A 26,876-nucleotide genomic window follows, 5' to 3' on the forward strand; every position below is an offset into this window, starting at 1 on the left:
GGAAGATCGGATTTTGCAAATTACTCATAAAAAGCATGGAACTTATCCACTATGGGACAATTAAACTATGTATCTTTTCCGGGAGTTCCTTCTTAGTTCTCTTTTTCCAGTTCTCTGTTAGCCTGGAGTGCCTCAGTGCAAACGCAGATCGGCATCATTGAAATCATGAAATCATTGAACCAAATGGGGAAAACAGCTCTCATTTTCATTATATGTTTTTAGCCTCGTATGTGCTACAGGACGACTCACTGAAAAACGAAAACATTCCAAATCCCATTGCTAAACTTGTCTTCTAGCGAGCCCTGAAAAACCCCCAGCCGTACAACATGCTGCAGATTTCAGCGGATTTTCATACATATGAAAATATACATATTAGCATGAACCATATGAAACTGCCTTTTTTCTGGGTCAAAAATGGTTGAATATTGGCAATTTCATATGGCCTCACCTACTATACTGCCCAGATTCAATAGATTCCAGAGTTGAGGAAATTTATCATGAAAAGTGCACAAAATAAATGTGAAGGTTACAAAAGTTCCATTTGACCCCAAACATTTCAATATGTCTCATACTCTTATCAGCATGGCCAATTTTTAACATCTCCCCTATACTTTTAAGTTGAAGACAAAATAATATACGTGACGGATATTTAGATAAGGTTTCCCCACATTCATAGAGACTTTTAAAAACAATAAGTGTAACTTTAGAGAAAGGGATGATAGTCCTGTAGGAGACTTATTTTAAGTCTCTGTGATTGATTTCAGGGAATGAGTCAATATCTTACTCTCACGGTGCTGGGATAGGTAGAATAAGCACTGATTTTGTATTCTGGTAGTCAATAGCGTATGACCATAAACAAACTAGTTAACCTCACTGACCCCTAATTTCTTTGTTTAAATGGTTTAAAAATAAATAAAAGTTAATTCTGTTGTGGAAATTAAATAATATATTGAAAGTTCAGCGCTCAGCTCCTTAACTGTTGTTCAGTAACTATTTAATCAAATCTGAATCTCACTGAATTCCTAGATTTTCAGAGGAGGACCCTTGGAAGCTGGTAGAGAACTTGTTAAATATATTTACAAGCACTTCCTGTTTGAGTGTGTTCTACCTTCCCGAGCACACGAAGATTCAGGATATTTCAAAGGGATGTATCATTCATCCTTATGCCAGTTTTTTGCTGGGTTAAAGGACAAGCTTCTATGAAACAGGGGCTGTTGAAATCTAACAGGATAAATAAGTCACATCTGACATCTCAACAATTAGAGTTTGTCCAATTAGCATAGACTGGGAAATTCCAAAGGGAATGGCCCTGTGGGAAACGAAGCTACTTGTCTGGAGAGCCTTGCCAGAGAGTGATATGAATCTTAACCAAATCTATTGAATAATTGTCTCTGGCTAATTCGATTAGTTTTAACTTGAATAATGAAGCCTCCAACAGTATTTAATGTAACAGGCCTGAAGTCCAGAAATTGCTCTTTTTAGTAGACCTAAACAATTAGGAACGAGATACATGGCAGAGTGCAATTAATGGGCACAGCTAGAGAGGCAATTTCTCCAAGGAACTGCAGCACAAAACTGTCTCCCAATTGAGAAAGATGGTGGCTTTTGGGGGGAAGGGGAGGATGCACTATTTGCTCCAAGTAACAAATCGACAACTTCCATTTGACTTTTCTGCAAACCAAACCAAGCTCAAAGTTGGTCCAAATTCTGTAATCTGGACATTTCTCCTCTACAGTCACAGTTTCAAAACTCTTAGGATTTCTTAAACTAGAAGCCCTTCTAAATTTATCAGAAGACTCAGCTGGTGTTCTGAACTATATTCCACATAGAGTTGCTCTATCACAGCAACCTGTCTGCGGGCTCAGTAAATAGGGTATAAGAAAATGTCTGCTATTGCCATCTCTTGGTCTCCTGGATGCTTCCATCTGCAACCCCCTCCCAACCTTTCTAAAGATTTCCCTCCCACTAGAAACATGTTTGCCTTCCTGCTCAACGGATGTTTCATTCAGAATAAGACATACTTGCTAAAATGGGGAGTTTCAGCAGCCCTAACAGTTTTCCAGTTGATATGACAGCTCTGACAATTTTGTACTTCTGATCAAACGATTGATCATGCTTTTGACAAAAACTGGAACATATTCTGTCAGGACATTGGCACTGAGCTACAAAATTGTGTGTGTGTGTGTGTGTGTGTGTGTGTTTAACAGAAAAAAGTGAACTACTTTTGGAAAGCAAGAAAAATACAAAATTATCCATTAGTCACAGTTGAACAAATTGTATAGGGTTCTTACAACATGCAGACATCTTTTATTAGTTTATTTTTAATTAAAAAACTCATCTTTTATTACTTAAATTTACCAGCTACTGCTTGCAAGGTAAACCACTGAGATCATCCTCGAGTTTCCAACTCTGGAAAATGAGAATAGATGGGGACCCATAATGCAGGTATCAGAGCCTGGGATGATATGCAAGGCTTTTTGCATCTTGGCTGCTGGCATCTCAGTGAGGTGAATTAGTCTGTCTCCTTAAGAGGACAGAGACAAGGACAGGATTCTAGCATCTGTAAAGATCCCCTCATGCTGTGTGGGGTGGGAGGACTGAGCATTTTGGAGACATACCCTTCGCTAATGGGTTTAAGTATAACCACCTTCAAGAAAAACTACTATAGAAAATCCAAACTTTAAAAACGAATTAAGGGAATTTTTATTTAATTAAAAAAAGAAAGACCACAGAGTTCTTGTGAATAGTCTGTTCCCCGGGTGCACTGAAATCAATTAGATTTACTAGCAAAACAGCAAAGTTTCAGGAGAACATTATTCTGAATAACTGACTCAGCTAAACTATTAAAGGAGGGGAAAGTAGTTGAAGAATCTGATCTAATTATTTAAAATCCCGGCATCGTATTACCCACATGGCCTTTGCCAAACGCCACATCTGTTATTCTGCGTACATTCACGTGGCTCATGAGGTATGTTTTTCCTTCAAAATTCACCGTTTACAAAGAGAAAGGGCACGTGCTTATGACTAGTGGAAGGACATCATCTACCCTAAAAGGAGCTTTATTTTACCTGAGATTTGGTACAAGATCACCTACCAGAATCATTTTGTCCAAAGGGGTGGCTTTGCACCAGTGAAACATGCCACTGCTATCGAGGTGGTCAGACTCTCGCTCCATTTCGTATAGAAAAGCCCTAGATACGGAGAATGTAGAAAGTTAGCCTGGGAACACTTGGGGCTCTGGTGTAACAAAGCATGATGTCAAACTCACTGGAGCCTCAAACCCGAAGTGAAGAATAACATAAGGAAGATGACCTCGGGTCTATGAGACCCCCAAATAGAGATGCATGTCTGAATGTCTTCACAGCTGAAGACATACTAAGCACTTTGGGCAAAAGCCATCAAGAATTGTGTGTGTGTGCGTACGTGTGTGTGTGTATGTTTAACAGACACACCAGTCTCTCTTTCTAACTTAGATTAACTGCCTTGAGGGTGGTCACTTCTGCTCTTAATTTTGCTACCGTGCTGATGCTACTGCTGCTTGGGAGAAATCACGAGAGGTGTTTTGCGCACCTGAATACAGAACTTAAAAGGCCGTGAGATCGAATCATGAGTGGTATACCTCTCTCCGTAACCTGTTTTCCTCTTGTCTCCTTTCCATATCTTTTCTTATGGGTCTCTTTTGAAACATCCTTACTTATTAAATGCAGCTTGCATCCTTTACAGCTTCCATCACCAGCCTTCATTTGACTAAAATTTGCTCAAACCTTGGTCTAAGTCTCGGCAAAGCCGTCCATGTAATCACCCTACATTGCCATCAGGCACAATGCTTGTCATGTCACGTATTCAACCACCAAAAGGGTTTGAGGAGCTTTTGAAAAACCCCACTCCCATCCCAAGGAATATATATGTGCTTGTGAGAGAAGAAAGGAAACACTTCAAGAATCACAGAGAGGTTTGGGTTAGAAAGGACCTGTTCAAGTCGAGAGAATCCAGGCATAGACTGCAGAAACAACCTCAAATCTCAAGGGCTTAACCCAACACAGGTTATTTCTCACCCACACTATGTATTTTACTGAGGTGAACAGGTATCTCTGCTCTACACAGCCATTCAGAGTCTTAGGGGGACAGAGGCTCTACCATCTTAAAGGTACACCCCCTGGAACATGCATCCCCCTTGGTCATTAAGGCAAGAGAAGAGAGAGAGATGAGCCCAGGCATTTAACTGCCTTGGCCCAAATCGACAAGTCATTGCACCTCACATTTCATTGGCCAGAACGAGTCACATGGCTCACACTTCATTGGCCAGAACGAGTCACATGGCTCACATTTCATTGGCCAGAATAAGTCACACATGGCTCACATTTCATTGGCCAGAACCAGTCACATGGCTCACATTTCATTGGCCAGAATGAGTCACATGGCTCCTGCTCACTTTACAGGGCTGAGGAACATGGGAAGCATCTGAAATATCTGCTGAGCATTTCTGTCTCTTTCAGAGACTTTAAAGAACACCCCTTAGTTTACGGATAAAAGTCAAAGAGCTAACAGACTGTAAAGCTGACACTTGAATATAATGCTGAGGTTGAGATTACTGGTGCTCACAATGTCCAATTTTCCTTTCCTGCCTCAGCAGATGGGTGGGTTAGGTGGGGCCACGTGATTCATTCTGGCCAATGACATGTGAGAAGTGGTGGCTGATGTAGGGAGAAGCCCTCACGTGATTCTTCAGGCTCCCTCCCAACCTGCTGCAGAAATGGCCAGCCTGAGTACATGAGTGACTGCGTGGAGCCGAGTCCCTGCCTCCTTGGCCTGCGCTGGGCATGTAACGTGAACACGAAGGACACTGTTGTTGCGCTAAGCCACTGAGGTTTCACGGTTGCTCCCACAGCATTAGTCTGCCCTATCCTAATACAAATACCTTTTCCAAAATGCACGTTCCATAGTATTAGCAGCTGGAGAAGTCCCGAGGAAATGATTTCTGTAAGCAAATAAATTTTTAGAGAAGTATCCCCTCTTTGAAATTCACCCCACAGCTTAGCATATCAAAGGTTCTGAAAAGTCTTGCAAAAGAGATATCCTTTAAAATTTGTATAATCCAGTGTTTTTTGCACACTTCTTTGATCACAAAAACTTTTACTATTTACTTAGGTACTTACTACTTAAAAACATCTGTTACTACGCCTTGAAATGCCTTTTCTGATGTACTGTACTATGTCACACTATAGGTTCAGTCCCGGTAACCAGTAGCTTATGACAGCATTCTCCTGTGAGATTTTACTATACATCCTGGGACTAATACGACCTATTGTTCTTTGTGCTGAAGGGTTAGGGGTTTTCCCTGTTAATTAATACAGCTTGTTATTCAACACCTGGTTCAAAGACTCAGCTCCAACGTATTTTGCTCTCTTTAACCAGGTTAGTTTCTAAACTACTATCTGATGTCATGCTTTTTCAGACAAAGGAACTTAAACTTAGATCAACATCAGACCTAAACTAATGGGATAGAGAGAGGACCCAGACAGAGAAGCTGGGGTGGGGGACTTGAGGCACTGGAGAAGGGTTTAGAAAAGTAGAGAGGCTAACTGCTAACGAGATCAGTCAAGGACTAGGAGCAATCCCTTATTCTCCTCTCCATTGGAGACCTACCTACAAAGTTAGTGGATTCTAGTCGTCTACCTAGGCAGAAGATGTTGTAAAGTTAAATCTCAAGGTCAGCTTGACCAAAATGAGGTATCTTGCTAATTCAAATTCACAGCTTTTGGTGGTTTAAATATCCATAAGTCATGAGTCCCAACTCAGCATCCTAAAAGCCACACAGGCTCTCTTAATGGTGATGGCTAGACAGGACCACGGTGTTGGCTTTATGCCAAGCTTGTTAAAGGGAGCACACCAAGACCCTAGTCTGGTTTTGATTTTTATCAGGATTTGGAGAATTGGCTGTGTTACTCATTCATAGCAGCTTGTTGCTCTCCATGCGTAGTTTCCTAGACACCATCCCTCAGGTGTTGATATAATATACCCAAGCTACCTTCAGGAGGTGGCTTCCTGCTCTCTGCCCTCAGTGCCCCTGTCTACAATAACTTCCCCTACTTTTCTTCTGGTCACTTTCTTCAGCTCTTTTGCCACTTCTTCTAATGCTTCCTTTCCCCGCGCCCACCCCCCATAATGAATAAAGAGTCCTTGGTCTGGAGATGAAAGGCCCTTTTGGCAGATAGAAGATGATCTTCTCCCAAGCACATTTAACTTGACCCAGAGTAGCAAATAAATCACTGTACACTTTTCTATCATAATAAAAAGCATGATCTATGTAGCCAAGATGTCACAGAAAACATCTTTCTTCATTCTGATGTTATGGAAAACAGATATGCCTTAGAGGAAACACCTGCTGGAGACCTGCATTAAAGAAAAGGCTGGAGGAGACCCACTTCATCATAAAGGCATCCATCCAGTGTCCTTGCTAAAGCAAAACCTGATGCGATTCAGCTCACCATCCCTTAACTAAAGCTCCCTTCTGCCATATGCCTTGCAAATGACATGATTCTTTCAGAAATATACTCCCCTAGAGAGACTAATAAATCATCTATGAGAATGTGCAGTACTAGCAGTCTTAGAACTTGGAAACAAGGATTGTATCATAAAGGCTGACTCTATTGGAGGGAAAGGTAGCCACAGGGCACCATCCAGGTCATTCAGGGCAAAGAAGAAGAGCCACATCTTGACCACAGGGAGAAGCCTCTTGGGTGAGGGGGTCTTTCTGTGTAAGACAGGCTGGGAGAAATAAGGTGGGAGTTATCAGAGAGTGCCCTCAGCAGGACATGCTTGGGGTGATGGTGGGGTTGGTTCACTAGTCACAAGATAGGCTTCTTACTGTACGAGCAAAGTGTGGTACCTTCCCTGGGAGAACCGAGGTGGTAACGGACCCTGAAATGTCCTCAGTCAGGTCTTGCCTTCCACCTTTGGAAGCCGAGAGGCTGAGTGTGCTGGGTGAGGACCTGTGGATGTGCAGAGCCATATGTGAAGGAAGCCGCCAGCCTTCTTTGCTGACAACTGCCTTCTTCAGGCTGCTTTGATATTCATGAAGCAAATGTCTTGTGAGCACAAGCTTGGACATAGCTCAGCTAAGGAAGGCAGGCTCCTTTCCTCTCTGTTTTCTGGAACCATTCTGAAGAGAACTTCTATTCCTCCTGTGCCCATAGCAACTTATCTTGTATGAATCCTATCAGTTAAAGGAAAATATAAATGAAGCACCATGTGCCTTTTGTTTCCAATGGCGGCACCCGATGAGACACAGATCCAGCCATGCAGGGAAACCGCCATTAAGAAGGTGGGGGGTAGGTATCAGTGCCAGGTCAGGAAGCGTGATCTCCTAGAGTGTAAGTCTGCTTCCTTATTTCCTCCAACAAACAGACTTGACTCAGATGATTCTTGAAAATGATCCGTCAATGCATGGGACCCTCCCTTTCACAATATCCATTAGAAAGCTCCAAAAGCACTGACAGTTCCTTTTTTTTTGTCTTGCAGGTCTCATTTTTGGATGTGTTAGGAAACCCTGGCGCGTGACCATTCCATCTGAAACCTCTTTAAAACTCCACAGGTGGCTTGTAAATTCTTAGGAGAGAGTTTTCGGGCCTGGATGCAGAACAATATATTTTTTGCTCCAGACTTGAGGTGCATAAAAACAATATGTTTCATCAAGTCTTAGCACAGAGAGAAGGACAAGTCCCTCGGCTGAGCGCTGGGGAGGAGAGGAGGGATGTGTGCTTGTTTCCAGGAGTTTCAGTGCCCTTCTTGGTCCAGTCTTTGGAAAAATCCCTTGCCGCTGCCTCTTGAAAGCAGCCATCAAGTTCCCGCCAAAAATGGAGGGAAAATTCTCAGTCCCAGGATGCCTTTGGTGCTGCTGAGGATTCTGTATCTTGCAGGCTACAACTGCCTTCTCCCCAGGGACTTTGGCACAGGTAGTGACAAGGCTATGCAGTTCACACTTAACCTGGAAGTAGTCATTTATTGTCAATTCTGACTACCACCTTTTGTGTTCTGGGAAAGAGGAAATCACCTAAAATTTAGGAATGTGAGGGCACGCTGTATAATCTCTGCTTCCCCCCACCTCTCTCTCAGACTTACACACACACACACACACCTCTATATACATAACACACATATACACACACCTCTATACACATACACACACGCTATAGTCAAACTTCAGAATATGAGTCTTTATGGTCATATTATGATTTCATTTTTCTGGGTTTCACCGGATGCCGCTTACTCATTACAAAGCATTATTTTTACTTTGGAGGGAAACATAAGGCGTAAAAATGTGGATTATTTTTTGCAGCCCATTCGCCTAGGAACCTGGGCATGGCCAAGTGGAAAAGGGCTCCTGTGAGCGCTGAGAAGCCTCAAGACTAAGCAACCGGGGAAGGAGCTCAGGAGGGTGACGGGCACAACTCACTTTCCCTGTTAAAAAGGGCTCTGTGGGGGCTTCCCTGGTGGCGCAGTGGTTGGGGGTCCGCCTGCCGATGCAGGGGACACGGGTTTGTGCCCCGGTCCGGGAAGATCCCACATGCCGCGGAGCGGCTGGGCCCGTGAGCCATGGCCGCTGAGCCTGTGCATCCGGAGCCTGTGCTCCGCAACGGGAGAGGCCACAGCAGTGAGAGGCCCGCGTACAGCACAAAAAAAAGGCTCTGTGATCACGTCCTTTTTGATGAGAAGGGGAAAGGGAACACCAGGCTCTGCGTCTCCCACCCGCAGCTTGACCAGATCTCCTTGCTGAGACTCCTTTACTGGGTAAAAAGTGAGAAAGCCTGCCACAAAATCTCATGGGGCGTGACATACGTTGACAGCAGGCTGGTTATCTCCAAAGCTCCAAGCCCTCTTGGTAGTCATGTGGGAAACCTTAGGGAAGGAGGGGAATAAGAAACCTGGGGGTGGGAGGGATAAACTGGGAGGTTGGGATTGACATATACACACTACTATATATAACACAGATAACTAATAAGAACCTACTGTATAGCACAGGAACTCTACTCAGGACTCTGTAAATGGCCTATATAGGAACAGAATCTAAAAAAGAGTGGATATATGTATATGTATAATTGACTCACTTTGCTGTACAGCAGAAACTAATACAACATTGTAAATCAACTATACTCCAATAAAAATTAATTAAAAAAAAAAAAAAAGGAAACCCATTGTGGGGCAGCTAGGATAACCGACTCTGCTGGGTGGCTTAAGACTCTGGTGTTCCGGACAAGAGACTTCAGGACTAACACTGGTCACTCGACGGCCAGAATGGGGATACTTTTCCCTGATAATCTGAAAAGCTCCTAGAGAGAGAGGAAGAAGGGGGAAGGAAGAATAAAGCCTTGAAACGCTGTGCCCAGAACACCTTCCACACCTCCACGTTTATAGGTAATTCTGGCTGATGTTCAATGGAAGGAAAGACAGTTGGGTGGCTGGAGCCCTGGAGGTTTTACGACAAGAAGCTTCCAGCAAATTGTATCTTCCAGATTCCCTCTTGTTCCTGTCTCCTAATTCCTGGCATATACAACACCTTCCCTAAGTTATTGAGGAATTATTGACTTTAGTGGTAAAGAGTGTTGGTATGATTTTTTAAAAATCTGAAAATATTTTAAAAAAGAGAGGTGTTAAACTTCAGGACATCATTGTATTCAGTGTAATCTCATTTCAGTCTACACAGGAGAATGTAAACTGTGTTCTAGTGTAAACCAAATCAGCTGTGAGTAGGGTGCTCTGTTTGCCTTTAAATGCTGCTTTCCAGATGGAGTCTATCAAATCCATGGCCTCTGTTTTCCATGTTTACCATTTGAAATCTCCGCAAAGACATTTTTTCCACCCTCTTCCCTTAGAAGTTAGACCCGAGGTCAGAATGGCCCTGGCCCAGGTTAAGGCAAGAAGGGGAGGGTGTTTCCATTAGATAAACCCAGATCTGAGCTCACACGTGACATCTCTCTGCTCAGTTTTGCTTTATTTCTGATGGGTGTAAACTGACAGATTCTCTGCAGAGCGTATTCTGTGAAAGCATTCATGTAGGCATCTAAGAACTTAAAATTGTTACCAGACGGGAGATGGAGGAGAAAGATAAACAAGGACAATTTCCTCTTCCTCACCCATTCCGCAGATGGACCCTCATTTAAATCCCTTTATATTGATATTTTGTGGATATTGCATTTGGGATTTCCTACAATGTGAGGACAAATGAGACAATACCTGGAGCAGCAGCGACTTTAATAAAGGCTGGAGTCTGTGCCCTGGGCAGGGGAGCCCAGGGCACAGGGCAAGCCTCACCTCTCCTGGGAAAGAATTCCTCAGCCAGTCTTTTCAGCATGAGGTTGTATTTTCAGGTGCCCTTTCCAACACTTTCTAAATATCGAACGACACAGTGAACATAGAAGTTGATCTAAATGAAAAATATTTTCCTCCCTTAGACAATATGGGACACAATCTTCCCTGTTCAATGGACTAGGAGATGAACGATTAAGTCAGTTATTCCGATACTTTTGATCTTAAAAAACACATTACGTGAGACAAAAGCAAATTTCAGGCAAAGGACTATTACTTTTTGTGGGGAGATAACGGAAGTGGGAGATAGGAATTTGAAATATCTGAAAACTAGTTCATTTTTCATTGTATTGATATACTTTCTAAGGTTTTAAGGGATTGAGCCTGGGTCAGAGATTAGGGTGACAAAAATGCTTTCCTTATGCGGTGGGTTGAGAGGCTTGGCCTTGACAATTACTAATAAGGATACCCCCCCACCAAAGACACTAGGAGGGGAAAACATAGCATCCATCAGAATGTTAACAGGTGTGGATGTGCATGAGTGCCTGGGTGTGCGTGTGTGTGTGAGAGAGAGAAAGAGAAAGAGAGGGAAGGGTATCAAACCGAAAGGTACACAAACTGTGTAGAGGACATAATTCCAGGATACGTGGATACTGGAATTTTTTTTTTTTTCTGTTAAAAGGGTGTTATTTGTGAAGTCTTCTTATCCACATTCCTTAGTGTCTCTGAAATCCCTGGGGCTGAAGGTCAAAATGGAGACAAATTATTAGTATGCTGGTGATTACAGATTTTTGGAAACACTGGAAGGACCTAATGATGTGTCGAGGGCCACAGACTTTAAAAACTTCCCCACATCTGGAAGCCATCTCTGGAGGGAAGCCTATGGAATAAAGGCATTCTGGGTGCTACAGCACTGTCCTTAGCACCCGTGACCTGTCAAGCAGCAACGGAGAGAATGGAGATGGACGCCACTTGGAATCAGTTGTGACACGGAGCCCTCCTCCCCTGCTATGTGTTACAAGATGGTTATTTTTAAAAAGTGGCCTGCCTTGATTAAAGGTGAAAAGTTAGAATTAGTGGTCTCTGGTGGGAGGGAAATGGTTGTGGTTAGTGTTCTTTAACAAGAAGAAGTGATTAAAGTTGGGCTGTTTTTAGGGGTGAAAGGTAAGAGTTGGGGTTTTTAGGTGGGAGACAGGAGTCACAGGGTGAGAGGGAAGGAAGGTCTCGAGCACTGTTACTGAGATGTCCCCTGTGTTTTAGGTCTTTACATTAAAGATGAATGAGAACAACGGGAAAGGAGGAGGATGCTCATACTGCCTTGTTCGCCTCTGAGATTAAGTTTCTGCAGCACATCAAGTACTTGACTTTTCGTATGTGTGACTACATGGGTGACATTCATTTCTGGATTTCTTGAAGCTGAGGTCTGTTGCATCAAGAAACCATCTGGAATGAGGTGTCATCTCACACCAGTCAGAATGGGCATCATCAAAGAATCTACAAACAAGAAATGCTGGAGAGGGTGTGGAGAAAAGGGAACCCTCTTGCACTGTTGGTGGGAATGTAAATTGATACAGCCACTATGGAGGTTCCTTTAAAAACTAAAAATAGAACTACCATATGACCCAGCAATCCCACTACTGGGCATATACCCTGAGAAAACCATAATTCAAAAAGAGTCATGTACCACAATGTTCATTGCAGCTCTATTTATAATAGCCAGGACATGGAAGCAACCTAAGTGTCCATCAACAGATGAATGGATAAAGAAGATGTGGCACATATATACAATGGAATATTACTCAGCCATAAAAAGAAACGAAATTGAGTCATTTGTAGTGAGGTGGATGGACCTAGAGACTGTCATACAGAGTGAAGTAAGTCAGAAAGAGAAAAACAAATACCGTATGCTAACACATGTATATGGAATCTAAAAAAAAAAAAAAAGGTCATGAAAAACCTAGGGGCAGGACGGGAATAAAGACGCAGACCTACTAGAGAATGGACTTGAGGACACGGGGAGGGGGAAGGGTAAGCTGGGACAAAGTGAGAGAGTGGCATGGACATATATACACTACCAAATGTCAAATAGATAGCTAGTGGGAAGCAGCCGCATAGCACAGGGAGATCAGCTTGGTGCTTTGTGACCACCTAGAGGGGTGGAATAGGGAGGGTGGGAGGGAGGGAGATGCATGAGGGAAGAGATATGGGGATATATGTATATGTATAGCTGATTCACTTTGTTATACAGCAGAAACTAACACACCATTGTAAAGCAATTATACTCCAATAAAGATGTTAAAAAAAAAAAAAGAAAAAAGAAGCCATCTGGATGCCCCACCACTTCCCCCTATTGCCTAAGGTCCAGAAAGATACTTTGGGGAGTCGTGCATTGCCTTCCCAAAATAGTCTACTTAGGTGCAGCCATTTATAGGAGGGAGAGAGGGAGAGAGGGAGAAAGGGAGAGAGGGAGAAAGGGAGAGAGGGAGAGAGGGAGAGAGGGAGAGAAGGAGAGAGAGAGAGAGGGAGAAAGGGAGAGAGAGAGTGAGAAAGAGAGTTTCTACAACCTTTCTGGGAACCTTCCTATAATTTAAAAATCACCACCAAACATACACACACCTAAATGTCTCCTGTCCCATGGAACCATGGTATATGCTGATAAGTGAGTTGCGGCTTGCATCTTTCTTGCTACGTCTCACAGCACAAACAAGATCACCCCATGGTCCACCACTAGTCACCCAGCAGGCAGAAGTGCATGCATGAAGAGGGCTTCATTGCCCTTGTAGACCAAATGGACGACTCAAAATAATGCATTGTCAAGGTTTTCAGCTAAGAAGCTCTGGCTTTTATAAACTAGAGTAAACTGGCATCTGTTTAGAATTATACGGATACTTAACACAAATATAAATAATATTTAACTTCCTGGTGGGTCATTTCTGGACTGTTTTGCAAGAATGCAAATTCTTTCTTATAATCTCTTTCTCTTCCCTATCAAAATATCCATGGAAAAAGATTCTAAGTTATGCACGAGCTCTCATCACTCTGTGAAAGTAAAAAAACTACATGTTTTGTGAAATCTTCTCTCAACCTCTTCAATTTGACCATCTGCCAGGAACCCATTCTCTTTTACTCAGGATTCTAGGGCAAAAGTCTAACAAAACCACAACAAATTTCAGATGTCTTGATTTTATTCAACTCTTTCTTTTATCTTCTATATTATTTTTTTAGTTTCAATGGGAACCTAAGATTATATAATTAAGGAGTCTATTGCACTTCACGGCAGTCTTTATTCACCTCTACTTTTCCAAGCTGTTCAACAGCCTTTTAATCTAAACTCAAAACTTTTAGTATGCGTTTGGGATGAGAATTAATGCCTTTGCGAACTTAACCTCTGCCTTTTATTTCCAGACATCTGATGTGATACTGGTCAACCTAACTATCTAGAACAGGATCAAAAATTTTTTCTGTGAAGGGCCAGGTAGTAAACATGTTAAGCTTGCGGGGCAAGACACAAACCCGATATTGTGTAGATATATAACAAGACCGAAAATAAATTTTCACAATTTCCCATTGATGATATTCAAAATATAGTCATAATCATAATAAATATATTTTCATATTACAGATCTAATGAAAAGAAATAAATTTTCAAAGGTATTTTGCTAAATTGGCATTCAAAGTTAGTGTTCTTACCATCAAAATCAATTGCAAATGTTCACATGTTAATGTTAATGAGATTTAATTCAAAGATTTATCATCTTTGCAAAAGTATGTTCACACACATAGGTACCACCAAATACTGACAGTGATCCATGAACATATGATTCTAGTTGAGTATATTCATCGCTTAGAAGACATCATTAGACTCTTCTCTCGATATCTGCCTTTAGCATGTCATTATACGGCAGATTAACCACTTGCAATGGAAGGATAGGTGGAAACTCCTCAACTGAACAGCTAAATGAACTTAAAATACAGAAATTTCCCTTGCACTTGCATCAAAGTCCAAACAAACAAACAAACACTACTGGAACTGAGATCAGAAAATACATCCATTGGAAATATGTATGGAAATAGTGATCACACCTTTTGTTTTAACTTCTGACATCATGGGAAATGTATAAAAGAGCATGACGTTTGCTGTGATTCAAAGAACAATAATTGCCATTTTAGTGACTTTATCATAAAATGAGTTTCATACATAAGCTGTTTTGTCTTTTAATTTTATGTTGATTTCATTAAGGAAAACAGTCAAACCTTCAGTGAATGCTAAGTTTTGAAGCCATTTAGTGTTCAATAAGTGATCAAGGGCAGATCTCATTCAGAAAAATTTCAGTCCTGACCCAGAGTTCAAAAAATGCCAATAAATCTTGACCACTACTAAGGTCTTAGATGGCTTTGCCATAGGGCAAGTCAGGATATTCAGCTTCTATTTCTGAAAGAATTCACAGCAATAACAATGGTGAAGTCCGTAAGAGCAAATGAAATTCACTGCTGATGCTACTGGCCCAATAACTCAGGATACATTAAAATATGTTCCACAAGATTCCAGCTGATGAAAAACACATACATTATATTCATACACGTAATGAATATACACAGTCGGCACACACCTTGCATTTCACAAGTTTTGTAAATTTGCCTGTGAATTTCTGCTCCACATATATTTTTACCACTATCAGTTGTAGTACATCTTAGTAGAGTCTACTTCATATTGTAATGAATTACTGTTGTCTCACCTTTTCTGAATATATTTTCATGTGGTAATTGTGCCATGCAGACCATTCACAGAGGCTAATTTTTCAGTTACTTCAAATTCAGCACTGGCTTCTTTAATAAACAACAATTAAACAGTATCAGTAACATTTATCAACTCATAATGAGCTAAGGGAAACCACTCAATATCATTTGCCTTATTTTTTAAATGACTACTGATACGGCTTCTAATGTCAACTATTCAAGCAACCATTTTTGCTGAAAGATTAATGGTATTGTAGTAAACAATTTCATTTTCTCTGGACACATGTGTTGACTGCTGCAATCAAATACAATGTAACTGGCTCACCATCAGAAAACGACTTCCCTTGCTTGGCTACCAAACGAGCCACTTATAAACAAACTTTGTTTGCAAATTCTGTTGTGATGAGATAGTCTTTTAAATTTTCCTAACTGTTGTAACAAGTGCTTTTGAATTAGGAATACTGTGATAAGTGCCTAATCTGATACTGTCAATGTATATTTCATTCATTTAGCACAGATATACTGTCACTGCAAATTCAACTGCTTCGCCATTGCAAGCCATTATATAAAAACAAGTGGTGGGCTGGGGATTTGGCCTGTAGCATGTAATTTTCTAGCCCCCTGATCTCGAACACACCCTGACATCATGGTAAATTTTTGCATGCACTAACTATAATTCTAACATGCTTGGTTTTTTGATTTGCAGATTAAAAGTGGCAAATTACAGTTGAAGAGAGGAGTTGCTGCAAAGAGATAGTTTTATACCAGCTCAAGTAATCACTGAAATTTTAATAGAAAGATAAAAAACAAAACTAGAAAAAGTAGCCATGGAGAAAAGCATTTGCAGATGGCAGTAAGGGCATCCAAAACTCCATTCTTTCATAAAAGCAACGAGAATACTGACAAAAATTCTCAAAATCAACTATTTCAGAACTCTGGAAATTAGCCAGATGCCTGAAGCAATCTGAGATGTGTTCAATTCAAGAAAAATGACAGAATCTTGATAAGAGGAGCAAGTTTTGTTGCATTTTAACTTGCCTATTCCCATCCCCCTCTCCCCAGCTCTACCGTAGCCTTGAAGTCCAAAGGCCTCAAAATCACAGTAGCCATGAAAACCAGCAGGCTAGCATCCACTGGAGAGGGAAGAATGGATTTGAACTTCCCCCAAAGCCCTATTCACACAAAATATCATTACTTAGCTTTATGGCAGCTCCCTGGAGACACCAATCACAGGACTTGTCTTTATTTGACCTGACTCCGAGCCTCCTCAGTGGGAATAGCAGGTTCCCCTGGGGAATTTTCCAAAAATGATGAGCAGCAATTGTTTAAAACTGCAGATACTTGAGGCAGAGATAACCGTGTGCCAAACAAGAGGCTAATCAAAATCCTTAAACAGAAAAGCTGGAGAATGAGAAGTCCATGGGGGTGGGGGGTTTGAAAAGCTTTTACTTATTCATTCTAGGAATCTAAAAGAAAACCACATGCATGTGAAAGGCTGTGCACCTGATACCCAGGAAACACCTGAGACATCCTTAATCCCTCGCATCTGGGTGACTTTGAGACTCTGCGCCAGAAGGAAGTAAAGGCTAAGGCAGAGCTGGAAACTGATGGAGTGTTTAAGGCATTCCCCAACGTGCACACAGAGCCCCTTGGCAGAGAGACCTACGGATTCAAGGCTTTTAAGTACTGTTAAAATGGCAACACTATCCAAACTGATCTGAAGTTTCAAATCAATCTCTAAGTTAGCTGTATTTTTTTTTTGGCAGAATTTGACAAACTGATTCTAAAATTAATATGGAAATTGAAGGGACCTAGAAAAACCAAACAATCTAGACAAAGAACAAAGTTGGGGAATCACACTTCCTGATTTCATAACTTACTACAAATTGCATTAATCAAGACAGTGTGCTACTTGCATAAAGATAGATATATAGATCAGTGGAACAGAATGGAGGCCAGATATAAACTCTTACTTTAATGGTCCATTCATTTTAACAAGGGTGCCAACATAATTCAGTGGGGAAAAGAATAGTATTTCCAACAGATACTGCTGGAACAACTGAATATCCACATGGAAAAGAAAGAAGTTGGACCTTTACCTTACATCTTCTATAAAAAATTAACTTAAATGGATCAAAGACTTAAATGTAAAAACCATAATTATTAAACTCTTAGAAGAACACAGGTATAAATCTTCAAAACCATGGATTAGGCAATGGTTTCTTAGATATAACACCAAAGAACACAGGCAGTAAAATAAAAAATAGACAATTTTGACGCCATCAAAATTAAAAACCTTTGTGGTTCAAAGGACTCCACAAAGAATGTAAAAAGACAGCTCATGGAATGTGAGAAAATATTTGCAAATAATACATCTGATAAAGAACTTGGTCAGGAAAAACAAATAACTCTTAGAATTCAACAAAAAAGAAAACCCAATTAAAAAATGGGTAAAAGGCTTGATAGTCATACAAATAACCAATAAGCACATAAAAAAATTCTCATCATTAGACATCAGGGAAATTCAAATAAAAACCACAATGAGGTATTACCACACCCACTAGGATGGGTATAATAAAAAAAACAGACAATAAAAAGTGTCAGAGAGGATGGAAAGACAGTAGAGCCCTTACACCTTGCTGGTGTAATTGCAAAATGGTGCATGAGCCTTGCAAAATAATTCAGCAGCTCCTCAAAATGCTTTGAATAGAGTTATCACATAAGCTAACAATTCTGCTCCTGGGTATATATCGAAGTGAACCGAAAACATGCATCTGTACTAAAACCTGCACATGAATGTCCATTGCAGCATTATTCATAATGGCCGAGGAAAGAAACAACCCAAATGTTTATCAACTAATGAAAGGGTAAACAAAATGCCCTAAAAAGGAATGAAGACTAGACATGCTACAACATGGATAAACCTAGAAACATTATGCTAAATAAAAGATGTCAGACACAAAAGGTCATATACTACATAATTCAATTTTTATGACATGTTCAGAACGGGAAAATCCATAGACAGAAAGTAGATTAGTGATTTTGGAGGATGTGGGAAGGGGTGAATGGTACCAAGTTTTTTCTGGGAGTGATGAACCTGTTCTGAACTTAGACGTGCCAGCTGCACAATTCTGTGACTATACTAAAAACCACTGTACTGAGTTGTATAGTAGGTGAATTATATCTCAGTAAGTTTTCATTATAAAAACAACAACGAAGTAGTCACAGAAGAGACAAGGCGAGGTATTCTATTGTCTTCCCGGAGGGTCAAATTCTCCTCCAATTCAATTAACTGTAACTGTACTGTGTATTATGACACATATAATTATCAACATCTGAATAATCTAGAAGAAGTTGAACTATAGTCAATACATCCTTCCATAAAGAATCAGGAAAAGGGCCTACTATGTTCCTAGGATTATTTCCATCTAAAATTATGGATGCTTAGATAAGTTCTAGGCAAAGCTATCCAGAATGATTTGTTCCAAGATTTTTGACTCGCTGAAGTTGAAAATATCTTGCAACTATTGTGAGTATCTCATATGACACTGAAATTTATAGACTATAAGAAGCTACCGACATTTCCTCTCTAAGGCTTACAGAGAACTTCCACATGTTTGATTGAGTTCCATGAGAACAGAGATCACATGTATGATCTAGCATCGAGCACAGTGTTTGGCACAATGCAATGATTGAGGACATCCACTGAATTCCCAATAAATATTTGTTGACTTACTGACTGGAGAATGAGTAGCTGATGGAAGCCATTGATTGTATCTCTAAACTTGGCCAGTTGTGTTGCCATATGTTACTGGTTTAAGATAGTTATCGTAAGTCCAGGCCATCTCTCCTACTATCAGGAAATTCAAAATCAAAAACAAAATTAAGCTTCCTTATAGCTTACACCTTCCATGATTTCAGGGAGATTCACCATCTATTTGTAGGTACATGGTAATTACAGCAAGATGTGTCCCTGTTACCCACAAACTGGGAAATAACAGGTGAATTTTAAAGTAATTAAAGCCACATGATGAATACCATAGGATACACATGAGAACAAACCTAGGGAATTATCTAAAGCTCCCAGATTTCTTGGGAAAAAAAGGATAGCAGGTTGAATGTGATTGTAATTTAAGTAATGAACTTAATAAATACTAGTTTCAAAGAAATGTTCTCTAAATAAACTCCCTTTCATCTAGGAAATGAAAAGCGTAAACTGTAAGCCAACATCACCTATCTGACCTCTTCCCACAGGAAAAGTTTCTCTTGTTGTTGGGCTCAAACTCATGTGGCAACAGGCTGGGAAGGTGGCTCTGATCCTGACATGCAAATGCAACAGGCTGTGATTAGTCTAAGAGTCCTTCAACCAAGTCGTTCTGCTCTAATTTCATGTTCTTCAGGCAAGTTCAGATGAGAGTCTGTTTTACCATAGGTGACATGTATCGAATGAGCACACGTGCAAGGCATTATACTTGGTGCTTCACATATATTATTGCTAATCCTCAGGGCAACTCTGCAATGACCTCATTTTCAGATGAGGAGAAGCTAGGTAACTTGATTAAGACCCTGTTGTTGCTCTGTGAATAAGGAGGGATGCACTGGCCACGCCAACATGAGCATTTAGGTTCTTATGTGGTTTTATCGTCAAGTAACATACGACTGCTTGGTTGGTACACATCTTTTCCTGGAGGGCAAATCAGAGGCTATCAAGCTGAAAAGCAGACTCTAATGTGTAGCAAATAACCAATATGAATACCATTCTACGAAAGGGCTTGAAAGCAAGCAAACATTGCCAACTTCTCCAACTTAAGTACTGATATGAACGTTTAGAAAGGCAGAAGTATTGGAAATTCCTTGAAAAAATGCATTTCTGTGGTATAATGAATTCACTGGAGAACAAATGGGATGTAACGCTATGTTTCAAAATAGATACAAATTTGATCTCATTTATAAGCAACCATTTAGCCTGAGTTTTGACGGGTAGGTAATGGCTTCTGTTTTTACCATCATTATAGTTTGGCCTTTTCCAGAAGGTCATTAGTTTGAATCATACAGTATATAGCTTTCTCAGACGGACTTCTTACACAAAATTTAAGATTCATTCATGTCTTTTGCACATGGGTAGCTCATTTTTTAAAGACTGCCGAATAAAATTCCATTCTGTGGATATAGCACAGTTTGTTATCAATTCACCTATTAAAGAACATCTTGGTTGCCTGCAGCTTTTTTGGTGATTCTGAATAAGCTGCTGTAACGTTCACATGCAGATTTTTGGGCGGACATAAATGTTCAAAGAAGTTGGGTTAACACTTCGGAGCCCAATTACTGAATTTTATGGTAAGACTATGTTTAGTTTTATAAGAAACCTCCTGTCTTCCAAAGTGACTGTGCCATTTTGCATTCCCACCATCAATGAATGAGAGTTCCTGTTGCTAGGCATCCTTGGGAGCAATTTATATTGTCAATTTTGTTGAATTTTTTCTAAATGAATAGGGAGGTAGTGGTACCTCACTGTTGTTTTAATTTGCAATTCTGTAATGACAAATGACTTGACCATCTTTTCATGTTTATTTTCCACCTGAACATCTTCTTTGGTGAGGTGTCCTTTTAGTTACTTTGCCCATGTTTTAATTGAATTGTATTCTTATTAAGTTTTAAGAGTTCTTTATTGTATTTATTCTTATTGAGTTTTAAGAGTTCTTTGTTTATTTAGTCCTTTATCAGATATGTGTTTTGCAAACATTGGCTTATCTTTTCATTTTCTTAAGAGTCTTTCGAAGAGCAGATGCTCTTGATTTTAATCAGTTCCAAATTATTGATATTACAATATATTTTCTGTATTCATCCACAAACCCAAGTTCATGTAGATGGTCTCCTATGTCTTCTATTGATAAAAGTTTTGTACTTTTGCATTTTTACATTTACATATATAATCCATTTTGAGCCAATTTTTGTTAAAGGTGTAATATCTACATCCATGTTGCTTTTTTTTTGTTTGCTTGTTTTCTTTTTGGCTTTGTGTGTGTGTGTGTGTGTGTGTGTGTGTGTGTGTGGATATACAGTGGTTCCATTACCTCTCCTTGAAAAGACTATCCTTCTTCACTTGAATTTCCTTTGCTCCTTTCTCAAACATCAATTGAACATATTTGTGTGGTCCTAATTTTGAACTTCATTATTTCTTCCACTGATTGATGTGTCTATCCTTTTATCAATACCATTATGTCTGATTAATGAAGGCTTATAGTAAATCTTGCAATTGGGGAGTATGAGTCCTCCAATGTTGTTCTTTTTTAGTATTGTGATGGCTATTCTAGATCTTTTATCTTTTCAAATAAACTTTAGAATCAGTTTGTCAGTATCTACAAAACAACTCACTGGAGGTTTGAGGTTGTGTCGCATCCACAGATCAAGTTGGAAAAAAATGACATCTTAATATATTGCGTCTTCCAACCTATGAATACAGAATATATCTGCAGTTTTTAGATCTTCTTTAATGTCTTTCATCAGAGCTTTGTTTCTTGTTTATAGATTTACACATATTTTGTAATAATTTATGCATAATATTTTGGTGCTATTGTAAGTGGTATTTAAAAATTTTTAAATTCCTGTTGTTTCTATATACCAGTGGCTGGTACATAGAAAAACAATTGACTTTTGTATCCTGTGGCTTTGCTATAATCACTTAATAGTTGCAGGTATATTTTTGTAGAATCTTTAGCATTTTTAGAGGCAATCATATCATCTGTGAAAAAAGATAATTTTATTTCTTCCTTTCCAACTGTACAACTTTTATTTTCCTTTTCTTGCCTTATTTCACTTACTAGGACATTCTGTGCTGTTAAATCAGAGTGAGGAAAGGGTGTATCTTTGCCTTGTTCCTAGAAATAGAAGTTTATGAATTGCATTGATTTTCAAGGAAGTACCTTCGGGCTTGTTGATTTTCCCTTTTGTCTTCCTGTTTTCATTTTAATTGATTTATCCTGTAATTTTATTACTACTTTTCTTCTTGCTTTAGGATTATATTTTTTTCTTAAGGGGGAAGAATCCAGTTTCTGACCATTAAGTATGATGTTACCTGTAGGTTTTTTGTAGATATTCTTTATCAAGCTGAGGAAGTTCCTCTCTTTTCCTAGTTTACTGAGATTTAAAAAAAAATGTATCATGAGTGAGTGTTGTATGTTGTCAAATGCTTTTTGTGCATCGACTGAAATGATCATATGATTTTTCTGCTTTAGTCTTTTGACGTGGTTGATTACATTGTTGATTTTCAGTGTTGAACCAGACTTGCACAGCTGGAATAAATCCTACATGGTCGTGGTTTATAATTCTTTTCGTACATTGTTGTATTTGAATTGCCTTTATTTTTTTGAAGATTTTTGCATTATGTTCCTGTGAGATACTGATCTATAGTTTTCCTTTCTTGTAATATATATATATCTGGTTTCGGTATTAGGGTAATGTGGGCCTTGAGTTAGGAAGTATACACTCTGCTTCTATTTTGTGAAAGAGATTGTGGAGAATTGGCATCACATCTTAAATATTTGGTCAAATTTACCAGTAAAAACTTTTAGGCTTGGTGCTGTGTGTGTGTGTGTGTGTGTGTGTGTGTGTGGTGGGGTGGGGGTGGGGGTTTAATCAATGAGTATCCAATGATCAATAAAAGTATATTTATTAAATTTGTTTAATAAATATAAGGCTAATTTGTTTAATAAATATAAGGCTATTCAGATAATTTTTTTTCTCTTTGTGTGAGTTTTGGTATTTCTTGCAAGGAATTGTTCCATATCATCTAAATTATGAAATTCTTTGCAGGGAGTTCATAGGATTCCTGAATTACCTTTTTAATGTCCATAGGTCAGTTTAGTCTGATCTTTATTTAGTCTGACTAGAAGTTTATAAATTGCATTGATATTTTCAAAGAACTACCTTTGCATTTTGTTCATTTTCTTTTGTTTTCCTGTTTTCATTTTTATTGATTTATCCCGTAATTTTACTATTACTTTTCTTCTGCTTGCCTTAGGATTAAATTTTTTCTTTCTCTAGTTTCTTAAGGTAGAATCTTAGATTATTGATTTTAGTTCTTTCCTCTTTTCTAATATATGCATTTAATGTGATAAATTTCCCTGTAGGCACTGCTTTTGCTGCACCCCACTAATTTTGATAATCTGTATTTTCATTTTTCTTTAGTTCAAAACGTTTTAAAGTTTCCTTTAGACTTCTTCTTGGATCTATGTGTTATTAAGAAGTTGTTTACTTACATGTATTTGGGAGATTTTCCAGCTCTCTTTCTGTTATTGATTTCTAGTTTAATTTCACTGTGTCTGAGAAATACTTTGTATGACTTCAATGCCTTTAAATTTGTTAGTGTATCTTCTATGGTCCAGAATGTAGTCCATTTTGTGCACTTAAGAATGTGCATTTTGCTGTTGCTGGAGTATTCTACAAATGTCAATTCGAACAAGTTGAGCGATAACTTGTTCAGATCTACTATATCCTTATTGATTTTCTGCTAACTTGATCAATTACTGAAAAGGGGGTCATGAAGTCTCCAACTTTGAGTGGATTTATCCACTTCCCCTTTGGGTTTTAACAATTTTTTGCTCCGTGTATTTCGATGCTCTGTTTTTAGGTACATAAACGTTTAGGATTGTTGTCTTAAAGGACTAACCTCTTCATTACTATGTAATGTCCCTCTTTATCCATGACAATTTTCCTCGTTTCAAATCTTCTTTGATTAAAATGAATACAGCTACTCAAGTTTTCTTTTTGATTAGGGTTAACACGGTTTATCATTCTCCATCTTTTCATTTTTAACCCATCCAAATATTTATGTTTAAGGTGGGTTTCTTATCGATAGTATATAATTGGGTTCTTTTTCTTTATCCACCCTGACAATATCTTTTATTTTATGTACATGACTCTCATTAAAAATTATTGATATAGTTGTATTGTCTAGCATGTTTGTAATTGTTTGCTATTTGTGGCATTTGTTCTTCTCCCACCCTTTTTTTCTGCCTTCTCTCGTTTTGAGCATTTTATAAGATTCCATTTTATCTCTTAGCATATTACTCACATTTTTCTTTAAAAAACAGGAGTTGCCTTCAAATTTGCAACATACATTTTTAACTAATCTAAGTCCATCTTAAAATAACACTGTGCTGCTTCCTGTGTAGTGTTGCTGCTTATAACAGTGTATCCCCAATTCCTCCCACTCATCTCTTATGACATTGTTATTCATTTCATGTATTTACATGCTATAATCACCCAATACAATTTTACTATTACTACTTTAAACAGTTATATTTTAGATCAATTAAGAATGAAGAAAAATAAAATATTTTATTTTCCCTTCATTTATTCCTTCTCTAATGCTCTTCTTTTCTTTATGTAGATCTGAGTTTCTGACCTATATCAATTTTCTTCTTCCTGAAAAGACCTTCTTACTTTCTTACCTTCTTTTGATTTTTCTTGCAGGGCAGGTCTTCTAGTGATGTAAATTCCCTAAGTTTTTGTCTGTCTGAGAAAGTATTTTTCCTTCACTTTTGAAGGACAACTTCACTGCATACAACATTTTAGGTTGATGCAATTTTTTTTCTTTCTTTCAATACTTTAAATATTTCACTCCACTCTCTTCTTTATTATAGTTTCTGACAAAAAGACCACTGTAATTCTTAACCTTGTTTATCCTGTTTTTTATTTCTCCTCTGGCTTCTTTCACAATTTTCTCTCTTTGTTGTTTTTTTTCAGCAGTTTGAATATGATATTCATAGTTTTAGATATTTTTGTATTTACTGTTCTTGGTATTCTCTGAACTTTCTGGATCTGTGATTTGTTGTCATTAATTTTGGAAAGTTCTCAGCCAATATTAACTTCAAATATTTCTTCTGCTCCATTCTCTCTTCTCTTCATACTCCAATTATGCATATATTACACATTTTGAATTTGTCCCATATATCTTCAACATAGTTCTGGGTTATTATTATTTTTTTTTCTTGCAGTACGCGGGCCTCTCACTGCTGTGGCCTCTCCCGTTGCGGAGCACAGGCTCCGGACGCGCAGGCTCAGCGGCCATGGCTCACGGGCCCAGCCGCTCCGTGGCATGTGGGATCCTCCCGGACCGGGGCACGAACCCATGTCCCCTGCATCGGCAGGCGGACTCCCAACCACTGCGCCACCAGGGAAGCCCTGGGTTATTTTTTTATCCTTCTTGTTTCTCTTCAATATCAGCTTGGGAATTTCTGATGACATATCTTCAAGCTTACGTATTCTTTCTTGTGCTTTGTCCAGTCCACAGGTGAGCCTATCATTTTTAAAATTTGTTACAGTGTTTTTAATTTCTAGCATTTCCTTTTGATTCTTCCTTAGAGATTCCATCTCTCTGCTTACGTTACTCGTTTGTTTTTCTGCATTGCCTATCTTTTTCTTTAGAGCCCTAAACATATTAATCATACTCATGTTATGTTCCCTAATAATTCCAAATTGATGGCTTATCTGAGTCTTATTCTAATACTTGCTTTGTCTCTTCATACAGTGTTTTTCCCTGCCTTTTAGCATGCTTTGTAATTTTTTTGGCAACGGGGTATGATGTATTAGATAATAGGAACTAAGGTAAACGGATCTGTAGTGTGAGGTTTTATGTCATTCTGGCTAGCAGCTGCACTATGTTTAACGTTTGATGTAGCTGTGGTTTCCTGAGGCTTCCAATTCCTCTAACGTCCTTGCTTTTGTCTCCTTGTCTTTGGATTTCTCAAAAACTCTTTCTTGAATAGTCCGTACCTTGCAGCTCTTTCAACTGTAATTCACTCTTGTTATATTGGAGCCCTGCTGGTATGGCAGTAATGTGTGGGAGAAGGGAAGGGGATGTAATTTTGTGATTAAATCTCAGTTTTTCAGTGGCTCTGTATCTTGGGGCTGTAATCTTTAAGCATCTCTACCTGTTCCCCTCAGGTGAGACAGGAAGGTGAGAGGGGGCTACAGTGGGAGAAACACCCTTCCCTCACCTGAGATAAGGCATTGGGAAACTCTTTTCTCCTGGAGAGTCAGTCTTTGTTACAGAGAACCCTCTGGGTGTATTTCAGTATAGTTACTCTTCCCCTCCTTCTGCCAGAGTTACTGAGGGAATTTTTCTTGCCTCTTCCGTATGAGAATTTGGTAGTATCCCTGGAGGTAAACCCCCCAAAGTGTGGCGGTCCCTCTGAGCCTCCAGCCCCAAGGAGGCTTTCACTCTTCACCTAGACCTCACTCAACCTCCAGGAATTAACAAAAATTACTATTTAAGTGTTCCTACCAGTTTATGGCTCTAGGGGCCTTTTCCCCAGGAAAGCAGAGCTCAGCTGTGACTCTCCAAATTTCAGGGTGATGGTTTGCCCTGAAACCTCAGTTCTCTGATGGGCGAAGAAAAGTCTTTAATTTTCCGTTTGTTGAATTTCTTCCTGTTGTAAGGACAGGAGTGATGAGTTCAAAGCCCTTTACATCTTGGAGCTGAGACTGGAGATGTGGCAATGTCTTTCCTCATTCTCTCTGATGCAAGTTTCAGGGTCTGGTTCCTCTGTGTCATGGAATCAGGCAGCTCAGTTTTCAACTATCATTCACATCTCAGCACATCCCATCTACCTGTCTAATCTGAGAACTCCCCCTTCAATAATTGAATATACTTTCCTTATTGGGCCATTATGATGTGATTTATGACATGAATGTAATTGTCAGGATTACTGTGGGTAATTAAAACATGAAGTGAATGCTGCCAGAGGCTTCAGTCACTCTCAGTGCCCTCATTAAAAATCAAGAGCTGACCAAATTATAAACAGACTGGTTTGCAGAAGTTCCCAGCAAAA

General features: G+C 39.3%; 1 protein-coding gene across 2 annotated transcripts in view; it reads right to left on the minus strand.

Annotated features, from left to right (window-relative positions):
* Positions 1–26,876, minus strand: part of KCNU1 (potassium calcium-activated channel subfamily U member 1) — a 172,981-nt gene that overhangs the window by 23,926 nt on the left and 122,179 nt on the right. Inside the window, exons 21-22 of one of the 2 annotated variants that reach the window (XM_067722128.1) lie at positions 4,919–4,978; positions 3,095–3,191 (exon numbers count right to left, since the gene is read on the minus strand). In XM_067722128.1, the coding sequence (XP_067578229.1) occupies positions 3,095–3,191; positions 4,919–4,978 (157 nt within the window). The remainder of the gene's footprint in view (positions 1–3,094; positions 3,192–4,918; positions 4,979–26,876) is intronic. The other variant, XM_067722127.1, reaches the window with a different exon arrangement.

Source organism: Pseudorca crassidens, chromosome 21 (assembly GCF_039906515.1).
Source record: "Pseudorca crassidens isolate mPseCra1 chromosome 21, mPseCra1.hap1, whole genome shotgun sequence".
In the NCBI taxonomy this organism is placed as follows: Eukaryota; Metazoa; Chordata; class Mammalia; order Artiodactyla; family Delphinidae; genus Pseudorca; species Pseudorca crassidens.